General features: G+C 44.7%; 1 protein-coding gene across 2 annotated transcripts; it reads right to left on the bottom strand.

The window, feature by feature from the left end:
• Window positions 1-1,114: 1,114 nt before the first annotated feature.
• Window positions 1,115-10,933, bottom strand: LOC122940678 (CDKN2A interacting protein). Of its 2 annotated transcripts, none has more exons than XM_044297377.1 (3): window positions 10,584-10,933; window positions 7,124-7,254; window positions 1,115-2,712 (listed from the first exon to the last, which is right to left on the bottom strand). In XM_044297377.1, the coding sequence occupies exons 1-3, from the start codon at window positions 10,838-10,840 to the stop codon at window positions 2,018-2,020; spliced, it is 1,083 nt and encodes a 360-aa protein (XP_044153312.1). In that variant the 5' UTR covers window positions 10,841-10,933; the 3' UTR covers window positions 1,115-2,017. The 2 variants fall into 2 exon arrangements, with proteins under 2 accessions (XP_044153312.1, XP_044153321.1); XM_044297386.1 differs by having other exon boundaries at window positions 2,582-2,712; window positions 7,155-7,254.
• Window positions 10,934-12,260: the final 1,327 nt, after the last annotated feature.

Genomic DNA, 12,260 nt, shown 5'->3' with positions numbered 1-12,260 from the left:
GCAGTGATCAGCTCTGGCCACTACATAGTCGTGTTGTGTAGTGTAGTTTTGGCACCAAATAGCTGATCAGCAGTGGTGCAGGGTGTCGGACCCGTGCCAGCTAGTGACGGCCTATCCTGAGGATAGTCCATCGCTTAGTAAATCCTGGAAACCCCTTTAAAGGAATTGTGTCACGAAACTGTTTTCTACCAGTTAAAATCAGATAGTGAGTAGCACATCTTTTTTTCCGATCTCTTTATTTTCTGATTGCAGATTTTTTTATTCTATTTCCTAAACATGATTATGGGGGCGACCATCTTGCCTGAGCTTTATAGCATTTAGAAAGCAGTAAAAAAATTGCCTTACGGCAGCCCCATGGATAGACAATGGTCAGGAGGGAACCTCATTGTGTTCTATAGGAGAGTTTTCTGGGCATGTTCTGTGATCTGTGCAGAGGTCATTGTACAAGGAAAGAAGAGATAAGCTGTCAATCAGCTATTGTGAATGGTGGATCCTGTCTTATCTGTCACTCTAATCCTGCTTGTAATAATATCACCTCTGTGCATAGATAAGCAGGTAACTGCAGTAGCGTGATCTGTACAGACCAAGAAGTGGCTCCTATTATTAGGCTTAGTGGCCAGTAAGAAAACTGCAGGATTTTTTTTTTTTTTAATATAGATAGACATGGAAAATTAAAAAGATCACTAAAAATTATTTTAAAATATGTTAAACATAAAACCATTATTTAAACAAATAGGTTATTTTGTGATGACACATTCCCTTTAAGGCTTCGTTCACACCAGCGTTCAGCCTTTCCGTTCTCCTGCTCAGTTATAGTTATATAACTGAGGCGAGCGGAGCCTACGGACCCCATAGACTATAATGGGGTCCGTTAGGTTTACGCTCAGAAGATGATTTTGGAGCGGATACAAAAGTCCTGCATGTACTACTTTTGTCTCCGTTCCAAAATCATCTTCTGAGCGGAAACCTAACGGACCCCATTATAGTCTATGGGGTCCGTAGTCTCCGCTCGCCTCAGTTATGTGCCCAATCCGTCCTTTCCGTTCTCCTGCTCTTATAACGGAGCAGGAGAACGGAAAGGCTGAACGCTGATGTGAACGAAGCCTTAGTTAGATTGGAGGGTCTACATTTCAAGCGCAAGCAATGAAGATGCATGTTGCCCTATAGAAACAATTAATCCGCATGGTGTGCAGGCGGCCTATGTGGGTTTTTTCAGAGTGGATTTTTGTGCGGAAAAACCACAGCGTAGTGACGTACCAGCAAAGCGTATGAGGTTTATTGACCTGCATTGTGGATTTCAAATTCTGCAGCATCTCAATTAAGTTTGAGGTTTTAGCTACGGATTTGATCCTTTTCCATTGAAGGGTGAGATCTGCTGCAAAACAATCTAATTTGCACCAAAATACACAATTAAAAATTGCAGATTTTGGTTCAGAAATGTACATAAATCCGCATGGATATTATGTGCACTCACCCCCATTGTGTGCAGGTGGCCGTAAAATGAAATAAGAACGTAAAATAGAAATGCTGCTAAGAAAGTCAGGTTTAATTATGTCAAATATGTCATCGGAAGTAGACTGGAATATAAACAGTTAATGGAAAATAAAGCTATTTTTGTTGCCGCAGTGATAATCTGAGGATCTCTAATATTAAACATCTAAAAAGATCCAATAAATATGAAAAAAAGAAATCAAATCTATTTCAGGAAACTTTATGGATGTAGAGAAAATGATACCGACAAAATGCACCAAACTGTAAAGGATTGCCCCATATCAAATAATCATAAAATAACATTAAAATCATATCAATGTTTTCATACATGTAAAACTGCACAAGTCAAAAACCTAGTTAGGAAAAAAAAACTTCAAGTTCTGTAGCAAAACACTCCAGTTAAGATTGGTAACATTTTACCTATTAAAACTCAAGGAAACAAAAATAGAAAATGTGATAAAGGTAACATTTACTGTATAAAGTATGAGGCATCTATTTCTGTATCAAGTCCAAACGTAAAGACCTCTCATATTACTTCGCGGGGGTTTTTCACTGCAGGGGGCAGGTTTTGGCAGCGAGATTCCTCATCCAGTAGTGCCAAGTCCTCAACGTCCTGACCACAGTATTTTCTCTTGCATATTTTTACTACTACCTTTTTCTTCAGGAAAACTTTTATTGCCTCCCTGGAGGCCACGGCTTTGGCATTTTCTTTTGTTTTGCCACAGCCCATGCCTAAATAGACACCTTGGCATCTCAGTTCACACACTACATTCTCCTGGGTGGTCTTATTTTGTGGCAAATCTGCCAGGTCCTTCAGGGGCACAAAAGCAATGTCCAGTGTAGAGCTTAAAGACTCAACAGACGAGCTCAAAACTTCTGTATGATTGAGGCTGAGGCTGAAACCCCCTGAAGATACCAACTTCCAAGCTACTCTTTTGTACAGTCTGTTAAAGAACGGCTGGCGGCACTTGACGTCCTCGGAGGTCAGTCTGCGAGTACTTTTCCCTGTATTAGCCTGTGCCTGCACTTTTGTGGCAGGGCGAGAGTTACTTTTCCATTCCTGAGCGGCAGGTTCATTATAGCCTGAACCTGTCTTTTGTGCTTCGTTGTGACGGCCATCTTCAGCACTAGCATTTGAACTTTGCTGGCTGTCAGCCTCTGACTGTCTCCAGGCTTCATCAGTAGACCTCTGCTTTTTGGAAGGCTCATCTTCTACCCCTTCTGTGAATATATATATATAAAAAAATAAGATATTACACTTTTGAAAACCAGAATAAGGAAACCTACTGTAGAGCACCTTATGGTAGAATAGTATAGGATTACAGGGAATCTGTCAGCAACTTTTGAGGAGTAGTGCGACTATGAACTTTTATTCTGCCAGATTCAGTTCCTGCAAGTGCAATGGAGGCGGAGCTTCACTGTAAAGTGCTCTCTGCATGGGGCTGATTCATAGCCCCTCTGCTCTGGGTGACAGCTGTACTGCTCTAAAAGGTTGGCTCAATTGACAAGTAATTAAAATGTCTTAATTACTTGTGGTAATAGTCCAAACTGGGTCACGTGTTGATATAAAGTAGGAAAATGGGAGACAATTTGGGCCAGTACCAGGTGGGATACTGACATGTAAAATCATGAAACAATGAGGGGAAAAATGGCTACAATAAACATGCAGAGATAAATATCCATAATTAAAAAAATCTGTATAATAACTAGGAATGAGCGAATCAGCTTCGGATGAAACATCTGAAGTCGATTTGCATAAAACTTTGTTTAATACTGCATGGAGCAGGAGCTCCGTACAGTATTAGAATGTATTGGCTCCGATGAGTCGAAGGTATTGCTTTGCGAAGTTTCGCGAGACTTTGCGCAATAACTTTATATATTAATTTGTACTATAAAAAAACAACATTTCCCGAGCAGTGGTACCTTGGAACCGTTTTTTACAGTAGAAATTGATTTATGAAGTTATGCGAAGTCTCGTTAGACTTCGCAAAGTAATAACTTCGGCTCATAGGAGCGAATACATTCTAATACTGTGCAATGCACTCGCTCTGTACAGTATCCAAACGAAGAATTAGGCGAATCGACTTCGGATGTTTCATCCGAAGTCGATTCGCTCATCCCTAATAACTACAGGTGACCTGTTCAGATTCAAAGTCATTGCTCAGTTTCTAAACTGAAGAAGCTCAGTCATGTTTTGAAGTTTCGTCAACCATCAAATATGTCCAATTAGGTTAAATACAAGACAAACATTACTATTTTTCTTATCTTAGTTGGCCATACATCAAAGCTGTATCAGACTCCCCAATGATGCAAACAATTGTTAGGAGGGAAGCATTCTAGACAGCTAGTGGAGGACCCTCAGCATAGGGAGCAACAATCACTTTGCCATCGCTCATCAGCAAGCAGGACATTAGACGGAGCAATCTGCCGCCAGCAAATCCTTTAGCATTCTGAAAGATCCAAATCACGCCTCATTCACACGTCAGTGATTTTGAGCCAAAACCTGGCTCTTAAGACAGAACAGGTGCAGATCTTTCCATCATACCTTATGTCTGTGGAGGCTCCAATCCCGATTTTGGCTCACACTGACGTGTCAATGAGGCATTACCTAATGAACGTGGCAGTATTAGACTGCCAGATGATCGCTAACGAGTGTTTATAGGAAGGCTCATTAGTGATTATCAGACAGAAAATCTGCCCGTCTAATACACCCTTTAGGCTGGGTTCACTACGAGCGTCACGTTTTGGCTCAGGATTGCGATTGCGTTCCGTTGTTCAGTTTTTATCGCGCGGGTGCAATGCGTTTTGCATGAGCGTGAAAAAACTGAATGTGGTATCCAGACCCGAACTTCTTCACTGAAGTTCAGGTTTGGGTTCAAGGTTGTATAGATGTAATTATTTTACCTTATAACATGGTTATAAGGGAAAATAAGAGCATTCTTTAATACAGAATGCTTAGTAGAGTGGTCAATTGAGGGTTAAAAAAACAACAGGTCCTGAAGAAAGCACAGGAGAGCAGCAGCTATGCGATCAATCGGAGGTGAGTTAATTTTTTAACCCTCAATTGACCTTCTACTAAGCATTCTGTATTAAAGAATCCTATTATTTTCCCTTATAACCATATTATAAGGGAAAATAATACAGTGAATAAACTTTCATCTTAGGAACCATGCGTGAAAAATCACACCGCATCCACACTTGCTTGCGATTTTCATGCAGCCCCATTCACTTCTATGGGGCCTGCTTTGCGTGAAAAACTGACAATATAGAGCATGCTGCGATTTTCACAGAACACACAAGTGATGCGTGAAAATCACTGCTCATGTGCACAGCCCCATAGAAATGAATGGGTCCGGATTCAGTGCGGGTGTAATGCTTTCACCTCACACATTGCACCCATGCGGAAATCTCGCCCGTGTGAACCCAGCCTTAGGAAATCAGGCTTTAGAACAGCAGCTTGACAATTATGATAGTTCAATTGCCAACATCACTGTAACTGCATAAAACATCATTAAGAGACCTTGGCTGCAGCAGCCTCTGATTTAGGCCTCATGCACACAATCATTTCCATATTTTGGTCCACACTTTTTTTTCTCATTGGCGTTAACAGAAAGTGTTATCCCCATCCACAAAACAGACTAGAATATAACAGGAAATGTTATATAGTTTGTGGAATGGAAAAACAGATCCACAAGACAAAAAAAAAAACAAAAAAAAACACTGAGGTGTATATTGTCCAAAACAGAGGAATAGGTCAGTGCATGGTCTGCCAAAAATTTGGCTAGTGCACGGATGAAAAATACTGTTGTGTGCCTTAGGCCTACAGTATCTCACAAAAGTGAGTCCACCCCTCACATTTTTGTAAATATTTTATATCTTTTCATGGGACAACACTGAAGATCTGACACTTTGATACAATGTAAAGTAGTCAGTGTACAGCTTGTATAACAGTGTAAATGTGGTCTGCCCTCAAAATCACTCACAGCCATTAATGTCTAAACTGCTGGCAACAAGTGAAAATGGCCACATTGTGCCCAATTAGTCATTTTCCCACTCCTGTGTCATGTGACTCAGTGTTACAAGGTCTCAGGTGTGAATGGGAAAGAGATGTATTACATTTGGTGTTATCGCTCTCACACTGGTCACTGGAAGTTCAGCATGGCACATGGCAAAGAACTGAGAAAAGAGGATCTGAAAAAAAGAATGCTCCATTCATTTCTATGAAGTTCTAAGAACAGCCAAGCAAGTGTACATCTTGGGAGTTGTAGTTTTGCCACAGCTGGAGTGCTGGAGGTTAGCCATCACAGGTCTAGGCTATAAGAAGATTGCCAACACCCTGAAACTGGGCTGCATGACAGTGGCCAAGACCATACAGCAGTTTAACAAGACATGTTCCACTTAGAACAGGCGTGGCCATGGTCGACCAAATAAGTTGAGTGAACGTCCTCAGCGTCATATCCAGAGGTTGTCTTTTTAAAATAGACATATGAGTGCTGCCAGCATTGCTGCAGAGGTTAGAGGGGTGGGGGGGGGTCAGCCTGTCAGTGCTCAGACCATACGCTGCATCACAGAAGGAAGATGATGCACAAGTAAGCCTGCAAACAGTTTGCTGAAGAGAACCAGACTAAGGACCTTGATTACTGGAACCATATCCTGTGGTCTGATGAGACCAAGATAAACTTATTTGGTTCAGATGGTGTGAAGCGTGTGTGGCGGCAACCAGGTAAGGAGTACAAAGGCAAGTGTGTCTGGTCTACAGTCAAGAACAGTGGTGGGAGTGTCATAGTTTGGGAGTGCATGAGTGCTGTCAGCTGTGCGGAGCTACAGTTCCCTTGAGGGAACCATGAATGCAAATGTCTACTGTGACATACTGAAGCAGAGCATGATCCCCTCCCTTCGGAAAGTGGCACAGGGCAGTTTTCCAACATAATCCCAAACACATCCAAGACAACCACTGCCTTACTAAAGAAACTGAGGGTAAAGGTGCTGGACTGGCCAAGCATGTCTCCAGACCGAAACACCATTGAGCATCTGAGGGGCATCCTCAAAAGGAAGGTGGAGGAGACCAAGGTCTCTAATGTCCACCAGCTCTGTGAAGAGGATTCCAGTAGCAACCTGTGAATCTCTAGTGAACTCCATGCCCAAGAGAGTTAAGGCAGTGCTGGAAAATACTGCTGGCCACACTAAATATTGACACTTTGGGCATAATTTGACCATTTTCACTTAGGGGTGCACTCACTTTTGTTGCCAGCGGTTTAGACATTAATGGCTGGGTGTTATTTTGAGGGCAGACCAAATTTACACTGTTGTACAAGCTGTACACTGACTACTTTACATTGCATCAAAGTGTCAGATCTTCAGTGTTGTCCCATGAGAAGATAGAATAAAATATTTACAAAAATATGAGGGGTGGACTCACTACTGTGAGATACTGTAACTCACAACTCTACCTTTCGGGTGGATACCTCTTCCAGGAAACATTTATTCTTATATGATCTTATAAGTAAATATTAGAAGAGTGATTCCCATATAAAGTTAGCTGTTTTTGTGGTTTTGGGTGAACACAGTCTAAATGTCTCTGAAGCGTTCAGGCTTATGGTAAAGTCCTACGTTATGTCTATGTTCTGCTAACCATTGCTACTTGCAATCCCTCTTTTCTTCACCTTGGAAACCAGTTCGTCGCGGGTTGTATGGACTGGGGCATCAGTCACCTTTATATTTTCTGCCATTTTAAGGACTCTATCCATAACTGGTGGAGGATAACTAAAAAGAAAAGTGTGCAAGAATAATTGGAATAGTTTGCCATGGTGACTTCACATTGTCAATCTGTAACATGCAAATACAAAATGAATACGTGTACAGTTTATTATGAGGGTTTTTATGGATGAGCGTATGTGTACATGAGAGCTGTCTAATCTCACTCACTCTGCTGGTACTGCATTACACTGTGGATTTTTCACACAAATCTGCAAGGAAAAAAATGCTTGTAATCCGAATCGTGTGCAAGCAGCCAAACATAAATATCTATTAACTGACCCACGTCAGCAAAGAAACAAGCTGGTATAGAGTCCGAGAGAAGGTCTCTGCAGCACATTTCTCCTCCAGCCTGAGCCCCTGTGAGAAATCTGGTGCAGGTCTAAGGCCCGTTTTAGAGACCCGGCAGGCTATTCCGACTGTGCTGCCTTATTCCTGCTCACTATAGTGGGGACGGGAGGAGATCCCGCCACAACCCAGCACACATGCTAAGAATCGCATGAGGTTTTCATCCAGATGGATCTCCGCCTGCTCCCACCATCCGGCAGTGACGATCCAGACGTCTCTGGTAGGCTTCTCCTGTGAAACTAGCCTCAGCTTATGCCATCTACAGCAGTGTTCCTCCAGTCCTCAGGGCCCACCTACCAGTCAGGATTTGAGAATATCCCACAGAATGAACACCTGAGGTAAGCCCTGATGCATTGGCACCAATTGTATCACCTGCTCATTAATAAGAAAATCCTGACAGGCAGGTGGGCCCTGAGGACCACTGGTCTACAGGATTAGTTAATCAGCCCCATTCCATTTCCACCATGTAGCTGATCATTTGCACAATGATTCGACCACCAGTATGTGAAAGTGAACTGGTACATCAGGGACAGTGGCAAATAATTATTAGCGACTACCCCATACGTACAGGGGGAGATGTGTCAAGGAGAACTGGCAACCAATCAGATTTCTCCTTTTATTATTCAGAGCATCTTTGGAAAATGAAAGGTGGGATCTGACTGGCTGCTATGGGCAACTAAGCCAGTTCTCCTTGACACTAGTATTGATAAATCTCCCCCACAGTTGTAGCTGGCGACCAGCCAACCCATGGACAGTTTAGGGGTCGTTCCCTCTGCCGCAGCACCCTCTTACTTGAATCTTCTGGGGGTCGGCACCAACAAATTAGATTGATAGTACAGGCAAGCGGCACTTGCTCTGCTTGCCTGTAAGGGCGCACTCCCAATGCAGGAAGTAGCTACTACTATTACCAGTGTCACCAGTGCGGGGCTCCTACAGGGTCTTTACAACCAGCCATGGTAAGAGCAGTTGCTACAGTACCTGTTCAATAAATTTCTATGGAGCCGCAGAAAGGATGGACACACGCGCAGTATCGCCAAGGTGGCCGTAACCCCTGACAATGAGCGATAAACAAAGCGAAGAATTAGGAATAGGGAGAGGAGGCCGTAGTGTAAATAACATGGAAAGGGTACGTTTATTATTAGGCAAACAAAATGAAAGCAACTTTGCAAGATGGGACAACCCTTTAAAGAGGACCTTTCATGGGATACTTAGTTTTTATAATGTCTGGACCCATGAAAGGTCCTCTTTAATGGAAGTGTTCAGGGTCTGCACTCATGCACTGTGGGGGCGATTTATCAAGGGCTGATCCTGATATCCCCTGTACTGCCAGTTATGACAGGGTGCCGGCCTCGTCATAAATTAGGCACATCCTCCGGCGGTCCGTGCTCCTGGCATAGGGGCTTCATATACGCCACAAAACTGGCGTAAATAAAGAAATTTGTCACAGCTGCTGGCGACACCCCTTTCCTGAAAAGCGGCAAAAAAGTGGGAGATGTGACAATAAAAAAAAGTCACACACGGTTTGCGAGTTAATGCCAGTTTTCAGGCACAAGGGAGATGATACATAACCCCCAGTGTGGATTTTAAATACAGATGTGAATAGAGCCCAAAGACTAGCGCACAGCAGAAATGATGGGCATAGGGCATGCAGTACAGGCAGGGAGTCAGCGTACACTGCGCCATCAGATGCCATGTGTACAGAGCAATGGCGCAGAAATCTCAGAGCGCAATTTCACCTGCAGGATTTGTATCATGACCGCCATATTAGGGTACTTTCACACTAGCGTTTTTCTTTTCCGGCATAGAGTTCCGTCAAAAGGGCTCATTGCCGGAAAAGAACTGATCAGGCATATCCCCGTGCATTCTGAATGGAGAGCAAGCCGTTCAGGATGTCTTCAGTTCAATCATTTTGACTGATCAGGCAAAAGAGAAAACCGCAGCATGCTACGGTTTTATCTCTGGCAAAAAAAAAACTGAAAACTTGCCTGAATGCCAGATCCGCCATTTTTTTCCATAGAAATGTATGTGCCGATCCCGTCTTTCTGTTCTGTGCATGCGCAGACAAAAAAAAAAAGGGGGAAAAAAATAAATGCCAAATCCGTTTTGCCGGATGACACCAGAAAGACGGATCCGGCAGTTCAATGCATTTGTCAGACGGATTAGGATCCTGATCAGTCTTAGGCTGCTTTCACACTAGCGTTCGGGTTTCCGTTCGTGAGCTCCGTTTGAAGGAGCTCACGAGCGGACCCGAACGCAGCCGTCCAGCCCTGATGCAGTCTGAATGGAGGCGGATCCGCTCAGACTGCATTAGTCTGGCGGCGTTCAGCCTCCGCTCCGCTCGCCTCCGCACGGACAGGCGGACAGCTGAACGCTGCTTGCAGCGTTCGGGTGTCCGCCTGGCCGTGCGGAGGCGTGCGGATCCGTCCAGACTTACAATGTAAGTCAATGGGGACGGATCCGTTTGAAGATGCCACAATGTGGCTCAATCTTCAAGCGGATCCGTCCCCCATTGACTTTACATTGAAAGTCTGGACGGATCCGTCCCAGGCTATTTTCACACTTAGCTTTTTTTAGCTAATATAATGCAGACGGATCCGTTCTGAACGGAGCCTCCGTCTGCATTATTATGGGCGGATCCGTTCAGAACGGATCCGCCCGAACGCTAGTGTGAAAGTAGCCTTACAAATGCCATCAGTTGGCATACGTTTTGCCGGATCACTCTGCCGCAAGTGTGAAAGTAGCCTGACAGCGTGAGCTCCAGGTATTAGCTGAGAAGTGGAAGATGACCCGTGGGCACAGCATGACCACACTGTGCCCCTGCTGCCCATAGTCACACACAGGTGGCTGGCATCACGTGACCTGGGCACTCTTCCAGAAAGGAAACTAAAAGGCTGACACGAAAACATAAGGGGCCCCGAGGGTGGTCGCCGCCGTCCCGCCACACAGGCAGGTGCAGTGGCCACCGGAAGCGCACGCGGCCGCACACTCACCGGCAGCCGGTGAACACATGGTTAACCCACACCATGGAGTAGGAGAGCAGCCGGTCCAGGCCCCTGTGGCCGGACTCGGGGGGTGGCGGCTGCTGCTCGTCCTCGCAGAAGTCGCTCATATTCCTCAGTATGAACTCTCTCCGGTGCCGCCACACCTTGTCCGACTCGCACTCCCCTCTCACACTCTCCACCCAGGCGGCCGTTTCCCGGTTCTGTCTGAGGTACTCGGATACATCTTCTCCGCTCGCCATCCCCATACAGGGAATCTGGCAGCGAAACAACCGCGAAAACTCCGCCGACACTGAGGGGAAACTCCACAGTCTCAGACCACACCGTCAGCTCTACGTCACCGCGCGTCATAATTACGTCACGTTGCTTCCGCTCCCGCCCTGTGACTAGAAACTGATTGGGCGACGCCATCTTAGGTATGGGCAAAGACCCACAACAAATAACGGCGCTGTATTATTAGTTTCGCATTGTCAACCTAATTCAACAATGAACTGGTGCACATTTTAAAGGATTATGAAGAAAAAAAAACTGTGTTCTTATCTTTTCCGGGATTATAGTATTTTTCTATTAAGTCAGTGTCTGTTGTCATGGCAACAAAGCAACACACCACGGACTACCGTGGTGAAAGTATGTGAACGCGTCCAATTCGTGGTTTTGACTTTTTCTGCCTCACACATCCTGCATGAAACCATACCTCCCAAATTTGACAAGCCCAGGCAGGGACAAAGTCAGCAAAGTCACCCCTCTAACTCCGCCTGTCTATACACCCAGACCCCTTTGTGTCCGCACCCAATCATTATTACCTTGCCTGACCGCTTTTATAACTGCCAAAAGGAGGACACCATACCCGGGGCAGTTGGTGACGATACAGCTCACAGAATGTAAACCGTAATCTATATACCAGTGTCAGAGGAGAGGACTACAACCCCCAGCAAATGTGATAGCAGAGCACATTATAGGGAGGTGGTATGAGGGGAGAACTACAACTCTCAGCATTTCCAGGCTGATATTATGAGAAGACAGAGGAAGGGAGGGGGGGGGGGTATAAGACGAGAGAACTGCAACTCCCAGCATGTCCAGGCTGATATAATGTGATAGCAGAGTACATTACAGGGAGGGGGTAAAGAGGAGAGGACTATAACCTCCAGCATACCCAGGTCATTATTATGAAATGTAAGAGGATTTTTCAAGGAAGGGGTTTAAGGGGAGAGGACTACAACTCCCATGATGTCCAGACCGTTATTATGGGATATCAGAGCATTCCTCCCAACTTTTGAAAATGGAAAAGAGGGATAATATATGCCGGTGATGGATCATGTGATGAACACAGTGACGTCACCACAGGTCCTTTACCCAGGTCCTGAAGAAAGAAGACAGAAGAGATGCCGGCTGTGCGAACAAGTGGATTAAGGTGAGTTAAAATATTTTTTCTTTTTTTTCAACCCCTCCAGCCCTATTGTACTATGCATTCTGTATTCAGAATGCTATTATTTTCCCTTATAACCATCCCGATCGTCACCTAGCAACCGTGCTTGAAAATCGCAACGCATCCGCACTTGCTTGCGGATGCTTGCGATTTTCATGCAACCCCATTCATTTCTATGGGACCTGCGTTACGTCAAAAACGCACAAAGAGGAACACGGCCGTGTGCATGGGGCCTAAGAGTT

Source organism: Bufo gargarizans, chromosome 1 (assembly GCF_014858855.1).
Source record: "Bufo gargarizans isolate SCDJY-AF-19 chromosome 1, ASM1485885v1, whole genome shotgun sequence".
Classification (NCBI taxonomy): Eukaryota; Metazoa; Chordata; class Amphibia; order Anura; family Bufonidae; genus Bufo; species Bufo gargarizans.
Note: the sequence above shows the minus strand (reverse complement) of the source record. Positions and strands in the feature narration are given on the sequence as shown.

Bases quoted from the DNA above. Each gene is read 5' to 3' on its own strand.
- LOC122940678 (XM_044297377.1), bottom strand. From the start codon at position 10,840: ATGGGGATGGCGAGCGGAGAAGATGTATCCGAGTACCTCAGACAGAAC. The intron at 7,255-10,583 runs GTGAGTGTGCGG...TTTTCTTTTTAG, and splicing joins CATGTGTTCACCGGCTGCCG to TTATCCTCCACCAGTTATGG. The intron at 2,713-7,123 runs GTTAGCAGAACA...ATATATTCACAG, and splicing joins AGGGATTGCAAGTAGCAATG to AAGGGGTAGAAGATGAGCCT.